Below are 24792 nucleotides of genomic sequence, written 5' to 3'. Positions count from 1 at the left end.
ATTTTTCACTTACTATATATAATAAAAATCTTTAATGTCAATAAATGTATTTCCATTACATTTTTAGTGATTCTGAGTTTTAACTGCATGAATGTAGCACTGCTGATTTAACTAATTTCTGAGACGTTTGGCCAATTTCTAATGTTTTCACTTTAACACCACCTTCAGGTAAACAACCTTATGACTCAACCTGGTCCATGCCCTTATTTCCTCAAGATCAATTTCAGAAACTTCGTTTACTTCGACTTTATGTTCTGATTATATTTTACATATCTTTGTAAGCTGTCTTAACTCCTTAGTGAAGGAAGGTACAGCAGAATAAGCAGACATTTACAAAGGGTTAGCACTCATTAAATAACTACCTTGGAAAGAATATTTTTTGACTGAAAACATAGGAATAGAGGCTTATAAGGTTAAGTTTTTTTCCTTCTCTACTTGATGCTTTTTAGACTTTATAAAGATGCTTATATTTCTCAACTAGTAAGAGTTATGGATCTTGCTTTAAAAGACAGAACTTCTTCCAAACAAATCAAAAGGCCTGGTGGGTTGAGAGGCTATATAATAAACAAGATTCACATTTTTGACAATGGTTCAAATCAAATCCAGTGGACAGACAGTTATCAGTGTTTCTCAGGGGTATAACAGACGAGTGCACTCAAAGTTTCAAATTGTCAGAGCTGAGAAATTGCCTTTGTGGCAAACCTGGAGGAGGAGGCAAAGACCATTGAGATGAACCAACTTCCCTTTCCTCAAAGTCCTGTTCCTATGTACCCAGGAGAAAGGTCAATGTGTGACAGGCAGAGCCTGACTTCAGCGCCACTGCAGGAACTAGGAGCTTGGCCGGTTCTTCCTATCAGGATAGGCCCCAGAGACAACCTCCCAGAGCAGGGTCCTTAACCTGGGGCAACAGACACTAAGAGGTCCACCAGAGAATTCAGGGTGTCTATGAACTTAGACAGGAAAACAATTATACCTTTATTTTTTCTAACCTATAATTGAAAATTAATCATTTCCTTCCATTATGATATAAGCAACAAATCATAGTAGTATTAGCAGTACCTGCAACTTGGTCAGAAGTCACAGATATTTTCATAAGGTATTAAAACTGTTACAGACACTTTAGAATATCACTATTTCCAAACTATGCTAGTTATCAATCCACCACTATAACTTGTTATTTAAAGTGTTAACAAAGAAACACATATTATTACATTACAACTATGTTTCTTAATATTTTAATAACTGAACTTCAGTAACTGATTTCCTTATAATCCCATATATTTGATGTGTATGCATTTAAATAAAACTTTCTTCAGATCAGTGAAAGAGGCTGATGACACCAAATGGGTTGAGAGCTCCAACTTCGGAGCAAAATGACTCGTGGAAACACACCAGCAATGGCATTTGGAGAGTTAATGAGTCACTTAAAATCGGAAAACAGCAGGTAGCAGGTCTGCCTCCTCTCCAGATGTGTGACCTTCACTAAGAATGATGCCATCTGTTGAACTACTTTACCTCTGGTTTCCACAGCGTGGATGCATTTCCTGATTATGCTGAAGCCAACGCTGTCCAACTGTGCAGCTGCAAGAGGAAGAGAAGGAGAGTCAAGTTACTGGCCACACAAATCAACCTTGGGACAAGGCTTGACCAACCCAGTATGATTCAGTTCCATGGTGTATCCTTTAAAGTTTCCCACTAAAGGTATAGGAATGACAAAACAAAATTAGCTGGTATTCACTGAAAACTTACCATATGCCAGGAATAGTTCTAAGTGCTTTGTGTATATTATCTCATTTAATTCTTACAGTAATTCTGCAAGGTTATCCTCAATTTATAGCTAAAGAAACGGCAGCATAAAGTGATGAGCACCTACCAGAGTAACTAGGCATCCTTTACATCGTTTTGTTATTATCAGGAGTTGGACTAATTGCTTACTGGTTGCCTTCAAAAAACATAAATCAAGTGCTCAATAAATGTTGGGTAAGTGGTTGACATAGATTATCTTGTTTTATCCTAGCAAGTCTTCTAGGCTGATACTATCATTAGCCCTGTATTATGGATGAATAAACTGAGATTTCACAAAGCCAGTTAGCTATCTTAACCAAAGTTGCAGGAATAATATGTGGGAGGCTGACACCAGAATCTACACCACCTAACTGCTTTAAATGTGACCCGAGTTAAAGAAAGAAGTAAAATCCTGCTTAGGTGACTAGAAAAAAGGAAAAGTGACCTTGAGGAAAATTAAAGTAGTCAGGAACAGAGACACTACAAGAAGAAGAAGAACTAAGGCAGTAGAGTCATCTTCTATGTGGTAATCAGTAGGTGGTGACTGAGTTTTTCATCTGCTCCAAAACCCATTAATGTCACTGGGACAATAAATTATCAACAGCAGCAATCTTTTCCACAGCACTGAACCAATTTCCACTCTAGCGACAATGCTGGAAACCCACCAAAATTCATCCCCACACTCTCTTTACCCAAAGATAAAGATTTGTGTGGCAACCTTTAGGAATGGGTTCATCCTTGATCTCCTTTAGACACCAGGAGGAAATATTCTGCAAACTAACGTTCAGAATGGAGAAGAGAATGGTAGAAAGTAGGAAGGTGAGTATTTATAAGTGATTTGTCATCATCCCAGGGAAAGAAATAAACTGAGCAGAACTTGAACTCATCTTGGATCTAATCCAAATGGAATCTTTCTCCAATACTTATTGTATATGGGTAAATTTAGATCCAATGAAGATAAAAATCCTTTGGGGGAAAAAAAAAATCACTGACAATTCCCCAAATCAAACTAAAAAGGAATAATTTCCCAAAACTTCTCTTCTAAAAAGGAAACAGCTCTTGTTCTCATATGCACATTTAGTGCTTAGTGGTAATTATTATAAACACATTTGGCCTCTGGGATAGTAAGTAAAGTACCGGAAAAGGAAGAAAACCATCTTTTTCTCCCTGGAGACCAATTGCTATACAAATCATTGTTCTCATTCCTTAAAAGCTGTAAGGAACCCAATAACTCAATCCTTTGTTTTTTCTACTATGAACCAAGTATTTACTTTGCAAATTTTGTTGTATCGAGCTTTCTGAGTGAAAGTATAAGCCAGATTAAAATTATTTTTCCAAATGAAACTCAATTAACTCATGCCATAGACATTTCTCAAACTTAATAACAAATTATAATATACGGGTCAAATTCCTATTGAAATCTAAGGGAAAAAATTTTTTTGGAATCTAAGGGAAGATTTTTTAAAATAACAGCTTTATTGAGATATAATTCATACATCATAGAGTTCACCCATTTAAAGCTTATAAGCCATTAATTAGTTTATTAACAAAGTTATGAATCGATCACCACTATCTAACTCTATAACATTTTCATTACCCCCACAAAAAACCTCATACACATTAGTAGTCAGCCCCTATTTCTCCCCGTATTCCGTATTCCAGGCCTTAGAAACTACTAATCTACTTTCTGCTCTATGGGTTTGCCTATTCTTGACATTCTATATAACTGGAATCATACTATATACAGTCTTTCGCATCTAGCTTATTTCTTTTAATATGTTTTCAAGATTCATTTCTGTTGTGATGCCAATACTTCATTCTTTTCTATGACTAAATACTATTCCATTGTCTAGATATGCCACATTTCACTTATCCCTTCGTCAGTTGTTACTTCCACTTTTGGCTATTAAAAATAAATGTTGCTAGGAATATCTGTGTACAAGTCTTTAGAAATATATTTTTATTTCTCTTCAGTATATGTCTAAGAATGGAATTGCTGGGTTATATGGTAACTCCATGCTTAACTCTTCAAGGACCTGCCAAACTGCATTGTAAAGTAGTGCCCATTTCACATTCTCACCAGCTACAGAGGAGGTTTCCAATTTCTCCACATCCTTGCCAACATTTGTTATTGTCTTTTTTATTATAGCCATTCTAGTGGGTGTAATGTGGTATCTCACTGTGGTTTTGATTTGCATTTCCCTGATGATTAAGAATCTTGAGCATCTTTTTGTGTGCCAGGAGGGTTTTCTTTCCTTTATACAGTAGTTAGAATAAAGCCTACTGGAATGTATTTGTCAGAAGGGAAATTACTTATTATAATTAAGGAGATTCCTAAAAATGGTCATAATCACAGTTCACAGTCATTTGAAGCCTTGTAGTTCTTCTTTTGAGAAATGCTTAAGAGAATCTTTGCATAGGCTGATAGTCAAAGAAGTCTGGGAGAGAAAGAACTGCCATTTTGCACAGTGCTCTTGAAAGCAGTTGAAGCTGATTCTGAACTTGAATGTTTTAAGAGGAAGTTTGTAAGCATGGCTTTCTTCTGTCCTGAACAAAGACTCTTTTGCTTCATTACCCCCATGAAGTTTGAGAAGTTTTAGAAATTTAAAGTTTGGAAAATTGGAAATAACCTGGCAACTAACAGTGATAGTCCCAGTTGCAGGAAGATATGTGTTTATAAAGCCGTAAGCACAACTAGCAGAAGGAAGGACAGAGCTAGACATAACTCTGCAGAGGCAAATCAGTTCTTGAAACTTTTCCTATGGAACTGTGAAAAGCCAGATCCTTTTCTAGGTAAGTAATGGGTAATGGAAAAGAATATAATAGAACTTCTAAATATATCCAGAAAAACTTAAATTCTACTAACCTGCATTAACTATAATCACTTCTTTTGAAAAATGGCAAACAACACTTTCAAGAAAAAACACTCTGAGTAAACGTTCCTCCTTTGATTTCCCCAACATTATAAGTTCTCTAATTTGTTTTAAACCAGCAAACCCTTTTTCTTTAAATAAATCTTACATAGATTTTATACATAAAGGTCTTACACATGTAACACAGTATTTATTAGTATACATTAGTTGTCTAAGTTTAAATATGTATAACACATATTTCAAAGTCAAACATTAAGAGGTCAAGTTAACTATTAGCCTCTAATGTGTCCAAGTTGCACAGTGATGATAATTATTAGTTTTACAAAGAGATAAAACTGTTTTAAGGAATGGAATACATATTAAACTACAATGCCTAACAAGAAACTCATGAAATATAATTTAATTATCATTCCTCTAAATCTCTAAGCTGGAACTGGTATAAGTTATATCACTGTCCACTGCCCCCATCCTTCCTTGTATCTCTTTGTCTCTCTCTCTCCATCTCTGTTTGTTACACTTACAAACACACACACACACACACACACACACACACACACACACACACACACACGTACGTCTGACTTCTACTCTCATCAACTTGAGTTTCCTGCTGACGTCATAATTAGGTTACTAATGATTAACAACTGCTTTATTATTTAACAGGCACCAAGTACCACTAATGTGATATGGACTATAGTGCATACACGAGCAGATCATTAGTCCTGCTCTCTGCCCAGCAGGTACATAATCTAAGTTAATTGAGATCTCCTACTCTGAAAATCAAGTTCCCACTAAAAGGTTTAAAACACCATCACCACTGAGCAGTTGCTAATGACAGAAAAAGTCTGAGTGGCCCGCCAGATGGAAGCGGCTGTCCTTAATCCCCTCAAGCAGGTGATTCAGCTCTTTCACTGAGCCAAGGCTCAGAAAAGGTCAGGGATTTATTTGCAATTTCTGTATCCTTATAATCTCCAGAAATAATCTCTCATTAAATATCTACTAGGCTTGCATTATTCCCTTAATTTGACTTGCGATGAGTGGTTGCATGACCGGTGGCTCTAGGGCCGACATCCTCTATCTTAAAGTTATGGCTTATCTTTCTTCCCCAGTCTCGAGTTCAGCTCTGCCCAGGTATACACACAGAGCAGCCTAAACAGTTGTCATATAATGAATATTCACAGAGCTTGCACCAAATACCCAGGTTGACCCGCCAAGTTAGAAATGTGTCATCCTCTTAACTTTCATTTCAACTTCTGAAGCCTTGTTTCTCTGGCTCCTTTTAGAGAAAGGAAAGAGCCAAGGTCACACAAACCTATTTTCTCAAAGTTCTGTGGAGAACATGAGAATGCTGGAGAGTAGGCAGATGCTCAGTCAACTTGGACAGTCTTAGGGCAGAAGCGGGAGGGCCTGGCAGACCAATGGGGTTTGCGCTATCATGCCCAGGGTGTGAACTCTGAGACTAAGGAGGCAGATTAAATCCAGAAACTGACTGTTTTACTGTTTAAGAAACAACATACTATAAGATTCAATCGAATTATTTTATTGTCTAAAAGAAGGAGGTTGGTGGGCCAGGTAGACAAACATGGATTTTAGCATAATAGTCACTGCCATGCTCTGCAGCTTCTAGTATCTCACAGTGCCCTCCTTGAGATGCTTTTCCTGGCTTTTTGCCCCTTAAAAAAATAAGGTGTATAGGTGGTCGTAGAGGGTGAGAACTATAATAAAACCATAACACTAGCATTCCCTCTCTATCTTACCCGCCCCCCCATTCAAATTATCGCCAAGTCTCTCAATTTTATCTCCTAATATCTCTCAATTTTGTCTGGTTCTCTCCATCTTCACCACTACCATCCTGATCCTGGCTTTGATCATCTGTTACTTGGACTACTGCCATGATCTCCTAGCTGGTCTTCTCACACCTGCTCTGGCTCCCTTCAATCTGTCTTCCACATTGTAGCCCCTGTGATCTTGACAAAATCAAACCATGCCACTTCTCTGTTTAAAATCTCTCAGTGCTCTCAGGAGGGTAACCCGAATCCTTAGCATGCCTGGACCAGACCCTGCGTGGTCTGGTCCCAGTCTATCTCTCCAGCCTCGTCTCATGCTACTCCTCTAGATCTCAGCATCTGGCTTTCTTTCAAAGCATTAAACTGACCACACTTTCTTCCTCAGTCTTTACAGAAGCTGTGGATTTCACCTGGAAGCCCCTTGGCCAATGCAATTCCGAATCCTCAGGTCTCCCTTAAAGTATCAATTCCTCAAAAACGCCTTCCCGGCCTCTCTGCCTAGGTCAATGCCCCACCCTGCACTAGGATATAGAGCACCAACAGCTTTGCCTTCAAAGTATGCAGCATATCTGCAAGCTTACATTTATTTGTGTGATCCTATTAAAAAATGTGTCTACCAAACTAGATATGTATCCATGAAGGCAATGGTCTATGCATATCTTTACTTATTTATTTTATTCAGTATTATATCACTGTCTTTCACTGTCTACTACAGTGTTGGACAGAAAGTAGAAGCATGCAATTTTTCAATTTGTGTAGTTTTTCATTTTGGATGCATGGCTAGCAAATTGGTGCCTGAATGGTGGAAAGAACTGCTGAGGGACAGTGTGGTATAGTCAAAATGACCTTTCAAGTTCCAACTGATAAAAACCCTATGACAGTAGGTGAGTTATTTAAGATTATGACCCTCAGCTTTTTCATCTTTTGTGAGGAAACAATGGTTAAATAAAGAAATGAATGGCCTGATCTAACCACTTCCTTCCTTCCTGTATCAATACAAAGAGATATTACCACCTAACAGTACAGTGCTAAGAATAAGTCCAAGAGAAAGGAAAAGCAAAAGCTGTACATGCCAACACATGAAGCAGAGAAGACAAAATCAAGTTTAGGTTTCCCTGGACACTTTTAGAAATCCTCTCTTTGTTCATTGAGGCATTGTCATCACCTAGCGTATGTGGCATGAACCTGGGAATGGCGATAGGAGGGTTGGTTCCTGGATGTCATGTTAACTGGGCCATCTAAACAGATAAAGGTTGAGGAAGGCCCTAGAAGACAAAGAAAATTCTCCCCTAGAGCTTAGTGCCTACCCAACAGACCTCACTCTTCTGGCCCAGGAGCCCCCTTTCTGAAAAGCACTGACTTGCTATTGTTGCCCTATTCCAATTCTCAGAACACCAAAAAATTGGGCAAGTGGCCAAATCACCAATGTTGAACAGAGGAGACCTTTCCATACCGTAGGCTGACTGGCAGACGTTAGTCTGTGAAAACAATGCTCTGGGACACACTCTAAAGTTACCCCATACACCCATCCTGGGAATTCTAACAGATCTCCAGGAGACAAATCCTTTTTCAAAGGAGAGGTGCTGATCTACTGGATTAGTCTCAACACACCGCAGAATGGATTACCACTTTCCTAAAGCTGGTATTCAACAGGTGTTTCCTAGCCTGAAATTCTTTCCCCAAAAAACTCGATTTCCCTTTGAACAACAACAAAAAAACCAAAACCAAAAATAAAAAAACAACTTTCAAATATCTTATGGAAGAAACAGAATTCGCTGGACGTGCTGGATAAAAACAAAAGAACTGAGAAGTAAAGGAAGTTGCTGCCCTGCTTTTAACATGGATAGATACAGGCAATTGTCTAGAGTTATTGTGAGCAGGCCACCATTTTATGGACGTTTTATGGACAGCTCCAGGGGCATGTTCTCACCACAGAAATTTGCTCAATTTCCCAATGTGATTTGCTCTTTAGAGTCTGGCAAGCCTCGCTCCTTCTGAATTTAATCAATTTCAGCACCATTAAAAGCCATGAAGAAAAACACCCACATTGAATTGAATATGAAATCCACCTGGACAATAGATTTACAATTGACTCACACATTCAGAGGGGCTCACATCTTTTCTCCTACTTATGTGAAGCCCCAGAACTGCCAGGGCTTTCTGGCCATGGCCCCTGGGAAACTGTACTCATGGTAGCAGCTCTTAGAAGTTTCCAATCGAGCTCAGGAAAGTTCGACAATTGGTTCTTAATTGTCCAGGTATGAATTTTCTACTTTGGGGATTACCCACAGACAATTTCTAATCCTAGATCAGCTCCCCAAGACCCTGTGCTCCATCCCACGCTACTGCCTACTCTGCCCTATACTCTGCTCCCTAGCTGGTATTATTCAGGAGGTCTGAACTAACTTTAATATTAACTGAAATCACACAGACAGAAGTGGTATGTACCAGGAAGAGAACAATGAGCTTTAAAGCTAGACAGACCTGGATTGGAATCCTGTCTCTGCCATCTCTGGCTGGATATGATCTTAGGCAAGGTTCTTCACCTCTCTGAGACTCACCTGTCTTACCTATATAGTGGCAATAACCCATTTAGGTGTTGCAAAGATCAAATGAAATATACAGTAATAGTGACTTATTTGGTATTCAATAAATGGTCATTACCAGTATTACCAGTATTAGGATGTAATAACATCTAACATCTGAACAAAAGTTTCCAGTTGATGAAATACTTTTTATACCCAAGTTCATGTTATCCTTACAGTAATCCCATGGGGTAAATATTGTTACTGTTCTAATAACTTCTTGCTGTGTTTCCACACTAATGAGTATAATAAAGGATAATATATTACTGTTTATAGACTAAATTAATAAATTATACCTTATTTGATTTTCCCAATATATCTGTTAGGTACTGATGATGAAAAAAGCCAGGCCCATGAGGTTAAGTGGTAAAAACAACGATGATAACAGTAGCTAACAGTCACTGCACAGACTGTGTTGCTCTGGGCTAAGCACTTAAAAGCACCCTATCATCGTCATCATCGTCCTTATTTTGTAGGCAGGAAACCTCAGCTCAGCCCAGGTTAAGGAACTTCTGGAAGATGATGGTGTTAGTGAGCAATGGAACCAGGATTCGAGCTCTTATTCTTCTATTCCCTACTCTTCTGCTGAAGTTCACGACTAGTCAGTAATGGACCAGGGGCCAAAAATCACATTTTCTGAATTCTGCCCTTTCCATTCCACTGGCAGTGCTCAAATCTAGTGAACCAGTGAAGTAGGAGGCATACTTATTGCAATGCAGATTCTCAGTGCCCTCCCAGATGTTATGCTTCAGGAGGTGTGAGAATCACACTTGAAATATGGGATGACACTTTATCACAAGCAATTAAAATTATTATCACTAAAGACAAACAGAAATGATTGTTGACTATTAATTATTTGTCAATATCTATACCATGTTACCCAACTGATAATAACAATTCACCAGTGCTTTACGTCCTAATAAGTACTGTTATCTTGTGCCACTGGTGGTATATGAAATAAATAATTCTAAGTGGTTCACAAATAAATATTTGTAATAGTTGTATACTTATTTTAATGAATATTGGAAATTCTTTGGCTTATCACACATACCATGATATATTTCTTTTTAAAATAAATTTAGGTTAAAAAGAGTGACTGGATTTTTTAAAAAGTAAGTAGTAATCCAAGTGGTATATGTACATGCAAAAAAAAAAAATCATAGAGATGATACACGAAGAATACACTTGGGAGATATTGTCCTAACTTGTCCCAGACCAGGCACTACAATCAACCCGGCTGAAAAGACAAGGTGGAAGGGTACCATATTCTACCAGCAAGATGTCCTATTTTAAAGTCATCCTTGATTCCTTGCTTTCTCAACAGCCCATATCCAACTCATTAACCAGTCCCATCAGTAACAACTTAAAAATATATCTAGAACCCACTACTTCTCAGCACCTCCATTGCTAATACCTTGATCCAAGCCACAATCATCTTTTGCATGGATTGCTATAGTAGCCTCTCAACTGTTTCTACTTTTGCCCCCTACAGTTTATTCTCCACCTAGTAGCCAGAATCATCTTTTACAAATATACATTGGCTCATGTCACTCGCCTAATCACCAAGCTTCAGGGACTTCTCACGACACGCAGAACACAATCTTACCTCCTGACCATGGCCTCACGTGGTCTGCTCCCAGCCTACTTGACTACTTTCTCTTTGGCCTCCTCCAATCCAGTCACATGGTCCTTCCTGATATTCCCAGAACACAGCTAGTTCATTCCCACCACTTCAGGGCCTTTGCATGTACTGGTCCCTCTGCCAGCAATGTTCATCTCCCAGCTCTGGACATGTCCTACCCCCACTCCCTTTGTTTGGTTTTCTCCTCAAATGTTACCTCTTCAGAGAGGCATTCTCTGTTCCAGGTATCTAAAATAAGCTACTCGTCCCCTGTTACTCTCTATCCCGTTGCTCTTATTTCTTCATAGAACTTCTTTCCACCTGAAAGTATACCTTTGTCTACTTACTTACTGTTTGTTGTCAGTTTCTCTCAATAGTATAACTCCACGAGAACATGGACTTTATCTGATTTATTCATTACTGTAGCTTCAATAAATATTTCCTGAATGAAGAAACAAATATAATCTACATTTTCACTAAGAAACAGAAACCAATAGGTAAGGAAGTCTCCACATTCCAAGAGCCTCAAATGGTGAGCAGCTGGCTGGACACAGTGGTACCTTCTAGAGCTCAGGGGCTCTGCGGTGGAAAGCACAAGTCAAACAGGACTGATAGGGATCTCATTCATCCCCTGACCTCTCAGCATGAATACTGCCAATCAGAATTTTCCTCCCTAGCCTACCACAAACACTAGCATCCATCTTCTTTTTCATGGTTTCCACGGATACACACAGAGACAAATAAGCTGAGAGGGACATAGAGAAAGTAAAATAGGTAGCAGGAAAAGAGATGAAATCCTTTCTTGGCTAGGAATAAACCTACCAGCTCTCAGCCTGAGTCACAGGAGGCTCTAAGACAGCTGTAAAGTATTCCGATTCTTGGCAAGACACAGGCAGCCAGAGTGGCAGTGTCTGAGTTCTTGCTCAGTACAGGCTGAAGGCTACAGATCAGCTTGTGGAGGATTGAGTGTTTTCTTGTGGGTTTTTACATCTGCAGTCTCCCAGTCCACCTTAAAATTCCAAATCAAGACAGCCATGAAAGAGCAATGCTTAATGCGCACTACATTAATCAGGACCATTTGTCTCCTACACAGGGATCTGGACATCTTGAGAATGAATTACAGTCCAGTGGCCTCAATTCCTTTCTGCCTTGAGGCCTAGGTGGTTGTGTACTGATTTCTCAACCAAAAGAGATCATCTCTAGCTTTCTGAAAGTGGGAGCGTTTAATGCAGAGAACCAATTGCCTCTGCCCATCTAGATCCCTTTCTTGCCTTTACCCACCTGTGCTCTTACCTTGATCTGCCCTAGGAATGGTTTAGATATTTTTTGGTCACAACAAACTCTGAGGCAGCAAAGAGCAGGAAAAGAGAGGACATTCAGAATCAGAGGCCTATGATTTGCACTCGGAGCCACTATTAAGTGGTTGTGTACATGGGCACACTTCACCTCTCTGACCCTTCTCCTCATCTGTAAAGTCAGGCCTTGTGAAAATCAAATAAGGCAATGTCTGTGAGGCACTCTGAAGAACTCCAAAGAGACTGTCCAGTGTCATGTTTTTATATAAATAGCCTCTGGTTTTGGATAAGTTATTGATAATAACAACAGCAGAGAGCAGTATTTAATGATTGCCTAGAATACCAGGCACAATTTAACTAAAGATTTCTATCCTAATCCCATTTAATCCAACAAACAAAAATAATATAGGTACTAAAGCTATCCTCATCTTAAGTACTAAGAAACTAAGGCCTGGAGAAATGAATTTCCCAAGGTCGCACAGTAAGTTGTGAGTCTGGGATTCTGGTCCATGTGTGTAATAACACGCTAGAGCCCATGCTCCCAACCACTGCTCAATACTATCCGCACTGCGGGCAGCAGAGCATGATAGCTCCTGCTAAATCTTAAATGCTAGATTCGAGTTGCATGCTCTGAACACTCTGATTAGGGTGGGAAGGAATGATTTCAATTAACTACAAGTTTGCACTGAGAATGAAGCCTCAGTTTTCTCATCTGTAAATGGGTCAACGACACTATCTACCTTATAGGGTTCTTATAAGGATGAAATGACATAATGCATGTCGAACACCGAGCACACTGCTCTATACAGAGTCCGCTCCTGGTAAACATTATCAAGAGCCTGCGCTTGGTGGCAGAAGGGGAACTCTCAGTCTCTGCCTCAAGAACCTCTTGCATTGGGTTTTAGGAGTTAAAGTCGCAGCCAAGGATCTTCTCACTGTTGCTGGCCTGAAGCCCAAACTGGGATGCCAAGGGGTGGCTCACACCTGCCAGACCATGGCTTGCTGTCACTACAGAGCCCACACCGCCAAGGAAAAGGGGAATATTAGGCCACAGTGAAGTTGCACACTGCATCTGTCAGTCTAAGGTTGGCTGAGAAAGGGAATGGATTTGTTAAGTGTCATTTATGACAAGCAAAAAGGCTTCTAATTGTCTAGGTGAGTCCGAGGAGCACCAATGCCTGTCATATTTCTGAGGCATGGGGTCTCACCAAACAAAACGGCTGGAAACCCCAATAATAAAATCTGTGAAAAAACAACCTATTCCTTCTTCTCTTGCTGGCCCTAACCACCACCTCAGCCAGGAATATTCTCAAAGTGGGGGTGTTACTGTTCAACTAAATATAATTTGAACTCTACACAGGCTGCAGCAATTGTACGAGTCACAATGAAAAGAGGTACAGAAAGTCAGCACTTAAGTGAGCCAGTATTTCCTGATTGCAGCTCAAGAAATGAAAGTGGTAGCCGCAGAAACCTGCCAAGGCACAGGAGGGAGGGGAAAGAGGAAAGAAAAAGGGCCAAAGGAGGAGCGGGGGCAGCTGGAAGGGAATGTAGGCAAAGGAGTGCACGAGCGAGCGAGCACCTGTCTTCTATCAGCCCAGGCCTGGCAGGCGTGGACGGAAAGCTGGAGGGGAAGGTGTACTCAGCTGACTGCCTCGTGGGCCAGCGCACAGGAGGCCAGGTCGCCATGCCCATTATTGCCGTCCATCCTTCTCAAGTTTAAGAGGGGAAATGTTCTATTTATAAGCCACTGACAGTGGAGACCTGGCAGCCACTGGATGACTCTGACCCCATAGGGATCCTGGTTACAGGTGTCTGCCTTCTCCTGTCTCTCACTGTAGGCGTTCTCACAGCAAAAGGCTGAAGGTGACTAGAAACAAAAGGAAAAGAAATCCTCTTTTCTGTCCTCTGCTGCTTTCATGAGACTGTTAGAGTCTTAGTAATGGTTCAAGGCTATAAAACCTTAAAAACAAACAAACAAACAAAAAACCCAGTGATCCATGCCATCCCATCGAGCCTTTTCCTATAATTTTCAAGACTAAATCTCTTTTATTGTTTTACAGATCAAGGAAAGCTGAGGCACAGAGATAAAGGCAATGTACCAATCAGAGCGAGGGCAACAGGCACACAGAGCAAAGGTAATGATACCCTCCTCATCTCCTCTCCCAGTCCTCAATCCCATCTTCATGAGACAAGAAAAGCCCTGGTGAAATGCTGTCAGGGAGTTTGAGCTGAATGATGGCCTAAAGAGTGACGAGTACATGTAACAGAAGAACATAAAAAGCAGCTTTGGTTGTGCTGCCAAATGCCTGTAGGAGGGTAGCGGGCTATGTTACGGTTCTGCACCTGGGAAGCTCCAAAGTCATTGAAACGTATTACTCTGGCCCTCCCAGTGTCATGCGTGGTGTGTGAGGGGCCACTCATTAGAGGAAGACTCCCTAAGAAGAAATATGTAATGGCCCCTCAACCACAAAGAGCTGGGTGGGTTAGGTGTTGGAGGTTGATGATAAAAACTCTTTCAGCCCCAGTGAGTTGACCATATAATGACAGGATGGCAGAACAGAGCAAAGATTTCAAGTGTATCAAGAAGAGGTGGTAGGGGGATGACTCTGGCAATCAGGCAGACTCTGGTTTGAATATCAGCTCCACTACTTCTCAGCTGTGCTACCTGAACCTCTTTAAGCCTGTTTGCTCAATTGTAAACTTGGCCATGAATAGCATTTCTGCAAAATGCAACCAATCACATACCACTTTCATGCTCCCTGCCATTATTTCCTGCTATCTTAGACTAATTTTTAAAAATTCATCCTTTTATTAAGCTAAGGGTTAACAAACTATAGTCCATAGGCCAAATTCACCATTGCCTGTTTTGTAAACAAAGCCTTACCAGTTAACACCCGCACCCATTCTTTTCTCTATTGTCTATGGCTGCTTTCACACTACAACAGTAGAATTCAGTGGTATCGCAAAACCAAAAACATTTATTATCTGGCCCTTTACTAAAAAAGCCAACCTCTGTGCTAGGCAATAACATTAAGAAAACCAGGAGGTTTACGTGTACTTGTGCCCCTCCCCAAGCTAAATGGTAATTTAAAATGTTTGTTGAGTACATCTAAAATGATCTTAGATACCACCAGTCATGTCCATACCCCACTCTGAGAAATACACTCATGAGGATCACATGAACTAACTCTCATAAGGCGCCAAGCCTGAAAACAGCAGGAGTATTGGCTGTCACCCTTCCTTCTCCTCCCTGCTCCCCTCAGGAGCAGTCCTGTCAATACCATGAGCTCTTCCTCCTCATCTGAGAGAGTAACAGGCATGACCAGATAATGAGAAGGATAAGAACAAACAGTAATTAAGCACTTACAAGCTAATATGCCAGATACTGTGCTGAATCTTAATCCTTACAGCAACTTTCTGAGGTAGGCGCTATTATTCCTATTTTACAGAAAAAAAAAAAAAAAAGGAAGCATAGAGAGGTCCAGCTCTAATCCACAGTTCCACAGCCAATGTGTCAGCATGCTAATCTATACCATTCACTTAGTACCCTCCAAGGAAACGGCTCTCTCCAATCCACATGGCAGGACCTACCCACAGGAAATATCTGAGGTATTTATAAAAACTGAGGTACAAGGATGCTCAGGCTGATGTTACTCATAGGACATGCAAGTCCAGTGACAGGAAATGGTTCAACAAATTAGGATATAATCCTGTGACAGAATATTAAACCACCAATACGAATGGTATTTACAAATAATTTTCATGACATGGGAAAATGCTTGTGAATTTTTAAAACAGATTTAAACAATTTTATTCAGTATAATGTCAATTAAGTCAAAATACTTATTGACATTGACAAATACATATAAAAAATCATAAAAAAGGCAGTAAGAAAATATCTCTGAGGGTGGTATTATAGGTAATTTTCATTAAATTTTTGAAAATCATTGTTTTATTGCCTTCATATTCTAACAATGAGTTCATATTATTTTTATAAGAAGTGAAAATACATGTTTTTCAACCTGTTTAGAAGTGAGATTCTGAGATTCAATGTCGACACCCTATAGATGACTAAATCCTAATTCCAACTTTGCATTCTTCCTCCAATCACTGCTCTTCCCCCCATAATCCAGCATGAATGACAAGATGGCAAACTACAGTGGGTTCTTGAACATTAGGCAAAGGCTTCTTGCAAAAGTACTAGATTAAAAACAAACTGGAAAGAATAAAGGAATTAAGACTTGGAAGCAAAAAAAGTAGTTACATTTCCTTCTTCTGGGAGGAGGGAAAGTAGGAAGTTTCCATTTTTTAGGTCTTTCTAGCTGAGATGGAAGCCCGTTCTAAGCTTACTCTCAAATGGCCTTGGGCATTCTGTCTTCACACTGGGTACCTCTGTAGATAGCATAAATATTACACATACACACAGACACACACAACTGTCCATTGAAAGTCCCCTAGTTGCTCGAATCTCAACAGCAGACCATATATTCCTTAAAGGCAGAGGCACATATTCTACTTGTGGATGTCCTTATCCCTCAGTACTCAGGTCGCCCAGGGCCGCAGGCCCTTAAGAACTCTGAGGGGTTTTGATCAAATGAAGAGCTACAGGAAGAACTCTTGCAGTCAAATCTAGTAAAGGCTCAGGCAGGAGCAAACAAAAGCATATTAAACAAAAGTGGGAAGCAGAGTAAGTGATTGCAATGTTCTCTTGAAAAGCCACATGGTCAGTGTTGAGCTGGGTTCTGAGGTGCATGAGAAGGTATGTCCGCAGCAACTCAGCCATATTCTTTTGAATATAATCTGACTAACCTATGGAATTCAAGGGAATACAAACAGTAAGGAAAGTGGTACTAGGAAATCATGATTAGGAGATTGAGCCCTCTCTGTCTCATCTGTCAGCCTTCAGTCTTCAGACAGCTGGAGAAGCAATGGGAGAGCAGCGTGTCTATAAACAAGCTAATCTTTTTAGAGCTAACAGGCAGTAACATTATTTAAAACGTCAAACTTGAAAAATACCCACTCACACTAGAAAAGTCTGCCTTTCCCTTAGATTTGCACTGGACTGGTCTATCAGATACCTCTCTGACAAGTTCTTGGCTTTCTCATTTTCCCTCAGGTGGGACTACAGGACAACAGCAGCTGAGAAGAGGCCACTTCCTGACTTCTCCTCCTGCTTCTGATCCAGGCTCATTTCAGAGGAGAATAAACAAATTCTCATGGAGACTTTGGGGAGGAATTCTCACAACTGTAGCCAAAGGTAGGGCAAGCAACAGGACATGGAGACCTGAGAGATATGCATTAAGATGGCAAAGGGGACCAGAGAGGGTGGAATGGGAGGAAGGGTCCTTGCCCACGGCAAAGTCCTGTACTTTGTAATAATAAAGTGGACAAATCAGTGACAGGTGTCAGCTGTCTAGGTTCTTGACACTGATGAGATCACTCCCTCAGTAAAGAAATTTAGGGAACAACGAACCATACTTCCTTTCTCTCTACTATCCCTACTCCCATCTTTTCCCTTCTCTTCTCTACCAGGTAAGAATTTGACCAAGAGAAAACTAGGTGTCACTGATGTATATTCCTGACATTCCAGGAACACATTCAGGGAAGGATCCTGATGGCAACAGGATCCCCGGGGTGAAAGGCCCGTAGAATTGACTAAAAAAGCAAACTGGTTTTTAAATACAGTATTTAGGAATTAACAACCAAGAATACACAAGATCTATAGGTAGAAAACTAAAACTCTATTAAAGGACACAGACAGTTTGAATAAATGGAAAGACATTCAAAGCTCTTAGAGGAGATAGGTTAATATTATAAAAGTGTTGATTTTCCCTAAATTAATCAATACCATCCAAAGTAATCCAAAATGAAAATTTAAGTTTTGAGGAACTTATCAAACATATTCTAGAATTTATATAGAAAGATAAAGGTCCACAGCAGCTGAGTCAACCTTATAAAAGGAAGGTAAAGAGAGGAGACTTAAAGTAGCAGATATTAAGACTTGCTTCAAAGTCATCATATTAAAACCAGAAAAGAATGAGCACAAGAACAGACAGACCAAGGAGATAAATAGCTGAGAGACAGAGCACATATATACAAACCTAATGTACAATAAAGCTGGCAGCAGAAGTCGAAGGGAGAGAGAATGGACAGTTCAGTAGATGTTGGTAGGAAAAATGACTCTTCATATGGATAAAAATAAAATGGATCTTCATGAAACACCATATACAATGGTAGATATTTGCTAGACAAATCATGAAGCCAATAAAAGAAAATGTAGGTGCACATCTCTGTGACATGGGTCAGAAAGGCATTCTTTACAACATTACTTGAAAATCATAAACTAGAATGCAAAAAAGAAAAGACGAATTTAAATATATAAAAAGTAAGGCCTTATACTCAAAGGAAGGATATCATACATAATATTAACAGACAGATGACAAGATGGAAAGACACATTTTAAAAATCTACAACTAACAAGGGATTAATATCTAGACTACAGAAGGAACTTTACAAATAAACAAGGAAAAGATGGCAATTGCAAGATAAAAATGGGCAAAGGACATAAACTGGCAAAAAAAAAAAAAGAAACAGAAGAGAAAACCTAATAAACAGGCATATGAAAATATGCTCAAACTCATCATTAGAGAAATATAAATTAAAACAAGCTATCATTTTATAAGACTTACAAAAAAATTAGAAAGCTTGATAATGGCAAGAGCTGGCAGGAATAGAGAAATCCTCACGTAGGGCTGGTGAGACTGTGGACAGAACACTCAGGAGAAGAACATGGAGCCCTCCCTCAAACTCAGTATATGCACAGCCTTTGGTTGACCAGCAAGTCTCCTCATAGGTAGAACCTTAAGAACTGCTCATTCAGGGGCACATATGGAGATACTCATTGTGGTGTCATTAGTAGTGATGAGGCGGTGGAGCGCATCTTTGCAAAAACTGAGACACATTGTTCAATACCATGGAGTATGTGGCAAACAGAAACCACAGTCTAGAAGCAGACAGAAGAAATTACATGGCTCCTAACACAATACTGAGGGAGCAAAGTAAGAAACAGAATGAGATAAAAGATACACATTGTCCGAGAAGATAGTTTAGAAGTACACATTAAAATAGTGGCCTATAGAGGAGGAAAGGGAGTCAGGAAACGAATGAAAATGAATGAATGGAGAGGCCTGTGATGATAATATGCCACCGATGGAGGAGTATGATTAATTCAATCCCTCTATAGCTGAGATCGAAATAGAGAATAGAGGAGGAGAGGAAAAAGTCTCTGCAATGAAATGAGCATGAATTAATCTGCTGCCATCCTCTCTCTGGCAACAGAGCCATTAGGAAAATACCAGCAACTGATAGACCTTAATTATGACCCTGTCTTATACCCCACAGGCACTATACATCCTGAGAGAAATTTCAAGATGAAAGCAACAAATTCAGAAATGCCCCCAGAGGAACTTCCTTCTGCTACCTGTTCATTCTGGCTCTGATAAAATGCTGGCATTCAGATTCCCACCAAAACATTTTCCAGAAAGAGAATGCTAGACATTTGGTATTTAGATATTAAAGGTGAAGAAAGCAGTACCCCACTCTTAAATTCATATCAGATTGATTTCTTAACTTTAAAAGAGTTTTGATTGTGGTATAAATAGAGTTGCAGAACAATTCAGAGCCTGAGCAAGAGTGCCACCTGTGGCAGTTAAGCCCTGCGGGTGGGTGTGGGGTGAGACTGCAAATTACTGTGACCAAGAGATACTAAAAATACCACCACTTTGGAGGGGAAGGGCAGCTAAGGCACTGTATGGCATGAAAAACGGTCCTGATGCCAGAGGAGGTGAGGAAGCACCAACCCAGAACACCACCCTGGGTTTGCCAGCTTGGAAATCAGTGGTCAGGCTATCTTAAAAACCTGGAAACATAATTTCTATCTAAACTACTCCTGGAAAAGTGGCCCCTATGTTTTAACTCATCTTTTTCTCTCCTGCTTGCTAACTGAAAGTGTAAGCAATTGAAGAATCACTACAGACTCAGGGCAGCCAACTCTCTGTACTCTGAATAACAGGATGCCTAAGCAAAATGGTATAAATGTCTGTTTTCCAAAATGGAACTTTTTGTATTGTTCTTTTCTTAGGGAGGTAGAATATCCTTGTGGTTAACAGTAGAACCTTTAGAGTTAGAACTCAGATTAAATTGTGTCCCCTGAGTCTACTATTCTCAACTTCCTAGTCTACAAAATAGGTCAAAAACACTTATCTCACAGTGTTGCAAGCATTAAATGAACTAATGTGCATAAAACATTCCAAAACAGAGTTAAGTGGTCAATAAATCCCACCTATTTGTAGCTATCATTGTAAAATATATCCTCACTGTAGGCAATGCAAAGCATAGAGAAGTATTTAAAGTATAAGGTCAGTTCATCCCAATAATCCACGTTCTACCCTGATAAACAGTTTGATAAAAAATGTATTTCCAGACTTTTTTTCTATCAATATATCTAGATGAATTAAGTTATTTTATTAAATGCACTGTTCTCTAAACTGATTTTTTAAAAACTCAACAATATACTGTGGGCATCATTTCTACAAATACACCTAGATCTCTCTTATTCTTTTTAAAGGCTACATAGTACTCTACGACATTTTAAATCAGTTTCCTATTGGGCATTTACATTGTCTCCAATTCTTTACCATTATTACCAATACTTCGGTGAACTTTGTTGCACAAACATCTTTGTGCTCTAGTCTATTCCTTTAGGATAAATTATTGGGTTAAAGGATATTCACTTTTCACATATTCCCAAAAGGCCTTACAGAATGATAGAACTAGTTGGCATGCCCACCAATAGAATCAGGGTCATCTTTCAAATTTATTGGCACTTATCTCAAGGAGAGAAAAGCTGGTTCATAAGATCACGGTTATAAGAAAATTTCAGGTCAGGTCTCCATTCATATGCTTCTCACCCCCCATAGGTCTTGGGTCCTCAGAAGTAGTGTGTCCCAGGTTGGGGCATAGTATGGGCATCTGTTACTTTAGCCTGCTTGGCATCTAGCCTCTCTAATCCTGGTGAGTTCTCTGATTTCCCTCTGGCAAACTACTCTGATCCCATTTTATGCAGTATGCTTGAAACTGTCAATCGAGGTGTCTTGTTTTCCCCTTGGTGGGTCAAAGCTACACCAACTTGATGCTCTTTTCTGGAAATCTGAATTTTCAGAAGAGTGAGGCAAAGACTAAAAACAGTTTAGAGTTTTATCATCCTGCAAATATCAAAAAGACTCTTTCTCATTGGTTCCTGGGTCTCTAGAGCTAGTATATTTTCAGGCCTGGTTCTTTAGTTCTTCCTGCCTTACTGTGAGTTACCCTACCACCTTCCATATTCCTTCATAATTAATACTATTGTTTTTGCTATTGTTATTTTAGCCCGAGTTAGTAGGAGTTGATTTCAGATATTCTAAAACTGTACCACTGATACACAGTGGGAGGGTAATGATTTCTTTGCTTCTCTGAATATTTACTTTAAAAAATTTTCCCTGTTCAATTCTTGAGAGGGAGGAAAAAAACGAAGAAACATTTTTTTCCTTCTCCTAAAGGACTCTTAACTTATGAAAGCAACCATTCCAAATTTTTCAATATCTCATGTAAAACTCCTGGTAAATTTCTATTTCTGAAAGAATGCAAGAAGAAAAATCTGTGTCTTATAATGGATTTCACAGACAGACAGACACACACACACACACACAGACACACACAGACACACACACACACACAGACACACACACACACAAAATAGCTTATCCTTTTGTCCACACAGAGAAGCACTGTTTAACTAATTTTTCTGACATGACTGGAACTCATAGTAGGGCTATCTTTGCATTTTTTTCCAAGCAGATTTTACAAAGCAAATCTAAGTCAAGGGGACAGGATTTCCTTTGTACTCCTGTAGCAATCTAGAAGGAATTTGTTTTTTCTCCTATGCACCAAGGAGATAATCAGCCCAAACGCTCTAGCAGTAGCAGTTTTATTTTAATCTCCTCATCTCTACAAGGTTGAAGGTGCCCTTGGAAATCATGATTAACCAGAGTGCTCAGAGCCAGCAGCAGGGAAAACGTCCTGTATATTCTACAGAGGCTGCCCACGGTCACTGCCCTCAAAGAAGATTATTACAGAGCTCACCATCTTTACTCGGTCCTCTCTAAAGAGGCAACAGCACACAGTTACTAAGTGATCACTAAGACAGTTACTGCCTCTCCAGTCCTTTGAGCAAGACTGTGTCGGAAGCAAAGTCAACTCTGGCTTTATCACGGGACTGGGCTCTTGGGGAGCAGGGTATTAATGGATTAAGTGACTTTTAAGTGATGATTGGAGCTACATTCTTAAGATGACCTAGGATTAACTGAGATAATGTACATAAAAATGTTTTGTAAAGTGTTAAGAGTTACATAATGCTAAGTGTCATTATAGCCCTGCAGTCAGGCTCACTGAATGTCCTGGAGTCACTGATGTGGTAAGTCAGGGTGGAAGTGTCTCAGGCTGCTGGGGAAAATGGGGGCAGACCCAACATGCCCACAGCACCTCCTGGTGGCTCTTCCCCTGAGTAGCAACTTCTCAAAGCCCAATCCCAACCCCAGCAGTAGACAATTACACAAGCCCCATACTTACTCCCTTCGCTCTGATTGTCTTTGTTCGAGTTGTAGACCTAGAAAATAGAAATAAACATTTACTTGTGTGTACTTTACACCACCCTACAGGTTCAGTGAAGAAAATCATTATCTTCCCATTTCTCCTAGTTTGCACTATAAGATGAAAGGCAATTTCTAGCCGCCAAATATGAATCCCTTCTATAATCCTCTACTTCTCAGCTGTTCTTAAGTGTATGTACATTAAAATCATGTATGGAACTTTATTATAAAAATATCATATTCCTTCTTTTAATAAAAACAAACTATGTGTGTATGTAAAGTTAAAAAGGAGAAAATATTTTACATTAGTTATAAATCATTAAGCATTAACTGTGTACCAGGCAATGTGCTAAGCAATTCACATGAATTATCTCAAATTATCCACACAACAGTTCTGGTGGGTAGGAACTGTTATTATCATTGTTTGACAAATGGAAAGTTTGAGATTTAGAAACGTTAACTAAGGCCTCATAGCTAGTAAGCGGCAAATTGAGGACAAAGAAACATTACAAACTGTTAAGTGTTAACACTGGGGATTGGGACCAGTCATTCTTTACCTTACAGACTTTTGAAATTTTTAATTTTATAAGAATATATTACTTTTACAATAGAAACTCCTTAAATGACTTACAGAAATCATAAAAGAAAAAGTGCCCCCATCCAGAAAAAGGGAAAGTGTCCTATATTAAAAACAGATATTGACATATTGCAAGAGTTGGCAAGCTTTTCCTATAAAGGGTCAGACAGTAAATATTTTAAGGCTTTGTGGGCCAGGAGGCAAAAATCAATGATATTATGTAGGTACTTGTATAACAAGAGTAAAAAAAAACTTTCTACAAATTATTTGCTGATAAAATTCAAAATGCAATAACTTCTCAAAATACAGGTATAATATCCCTAGCAGGAGAAAATCCCTTTTAGGGTTTCATGGCTCTCTTTTCAGAGATTCTTGGCTCAGTTTCCCTAAAGATTAAATAAGTGGTTCTCAACCAAGAGTGGTCATCAGAATCATGTGCTGTATCCTTTTTTTTTTTTAAGTTATAATGACCTGCTTCACCCTATTAGGCCTTTTCATACCTATAGAATCATAACTGCCAAAGAAAGATTCAGGCACTGATTTTTTTCTAAAGTAAAGGCTTTATTTTAATAGTGTCAGCATATCAGGAATTGGCAAAGTATGGTCCACAAGCCAAATCCACCTCATTACCTGCTTTTGTATAGCCTTTGAGCTAAACCCGGTAACTGTAGATGAATGAATATCTGCAATAGATTTGATGATAGGAAATACTAGCTTTGTACCCTAATTAAGCTAAATGTTACTCCCCCTCTAAAAAAAATCAATTTCCTCATTAGTAGATCTGTATTTCAAAAACTTATATTCCTTGGAAAAGGTATTCTCTCTGTATCAGAGGGAACACAGATGCCCACTCTCCCCTGGCAGTACCTCCAACATGGATATAAGTGGAGAATTTTAAGTAGACAATGGTTTTCTAATTGAACCTCACAGCACTTGTACAAGGATGCCAAAGAGGCTGGGAGAGAAGCTAAGACTCTGAGTATCTAAATGTCCTCCTTCCCTTCGTTTGTACTGGCTTTATCCATATGACTATCAAATAAGGGCATACTAGCTTTGCAAGTTTAAAGACCTCTTAAATGGGTAACTTCTGAAGTTACTTGCAATTCACTAATTTGTTTATTCATTTATGCATTTCACAAGTATTTACTGTGTGCTTATAATGACCAGGCAATGTTCTAGGTGCTGGGAATATGGATAAACACAATGGCTATGATCTCTGCTTTCCTGAATCTGCCTACTACAGAAGAGAACAGAAATAAACAGATATATAAATATGATATTCAAATATTGATAAGTACAGTGGAGAAAATAAAAGAGGCTACTGTGGACATAATGTGGGGAAAAGCTTCCCTGAAGAGGTGACATTTGCATGAGACCTGAATGATCAAAGAGGACCTCCTTGGGAAGACTTAGGGCCAATGCCAACCACGAGTGCACTTTTTTGAGATGAAAAAGCCATGGCCTTTCGGAAGGAGGAAGGCCAGTGCGGTTGGCATTGGTGCAAGGCAGGAGATGAGGACGGGGCAGAGGGGCAGAGATGTCATTCTTGTGACCTGTGAGAGAAATGAGTAGCCTCGAACATAA

General features: G+C 39.5%; 1 protein-coding gene across 2 annotated transcripts in view; it reads right to left on the bottom strand.

The window, feature by feature from the left end:
* The window catches only part of ARHGAP26 (Rho GTPase activating protein 26), a 399050-nt gene that overhangs the window by 168494 nt on the left and 205764 nt on the right, over positions 1-24792 (bottom strand). For both annotated transcript variants that reach the window (XM_011367454.2, XM_011367455.2), the window contains exons 12-13: positions 22612-22648; positions 1516-1581 (exon numbers count right to left, since the gene is read on the bottom strand). In XM_011367454.2, the coding sequence (XP_011365756.1) occupies positions 1516-1581; positions 22612-22648 (103 nt within the window). The remainder of the gene's footprint in view (positions 1-1515; positions 1582-22611; positions 22649-24792) is intronic.

Source organism: Pteropus vampyrus, unplaced genomic scaffold (assembly GCF_000151845.1).
Source record: "Pteropus vampyrus isolate Shadow unplaced genomic scaffold, Pvam_2.0 Scaffold134, whole genome shotgun sequence".
Classification (NCBI taxonomy): Eukaryota; Metazoa; Chordata; class Mammalia; order Chiroptera; family Pteropodidae; genus Pteropus; species Pteropus vampyrus.
Note: the sequence above shows the minus strand (reverse complement) of the source record. Positions and strands in the feature narration are given on the sequence as shown.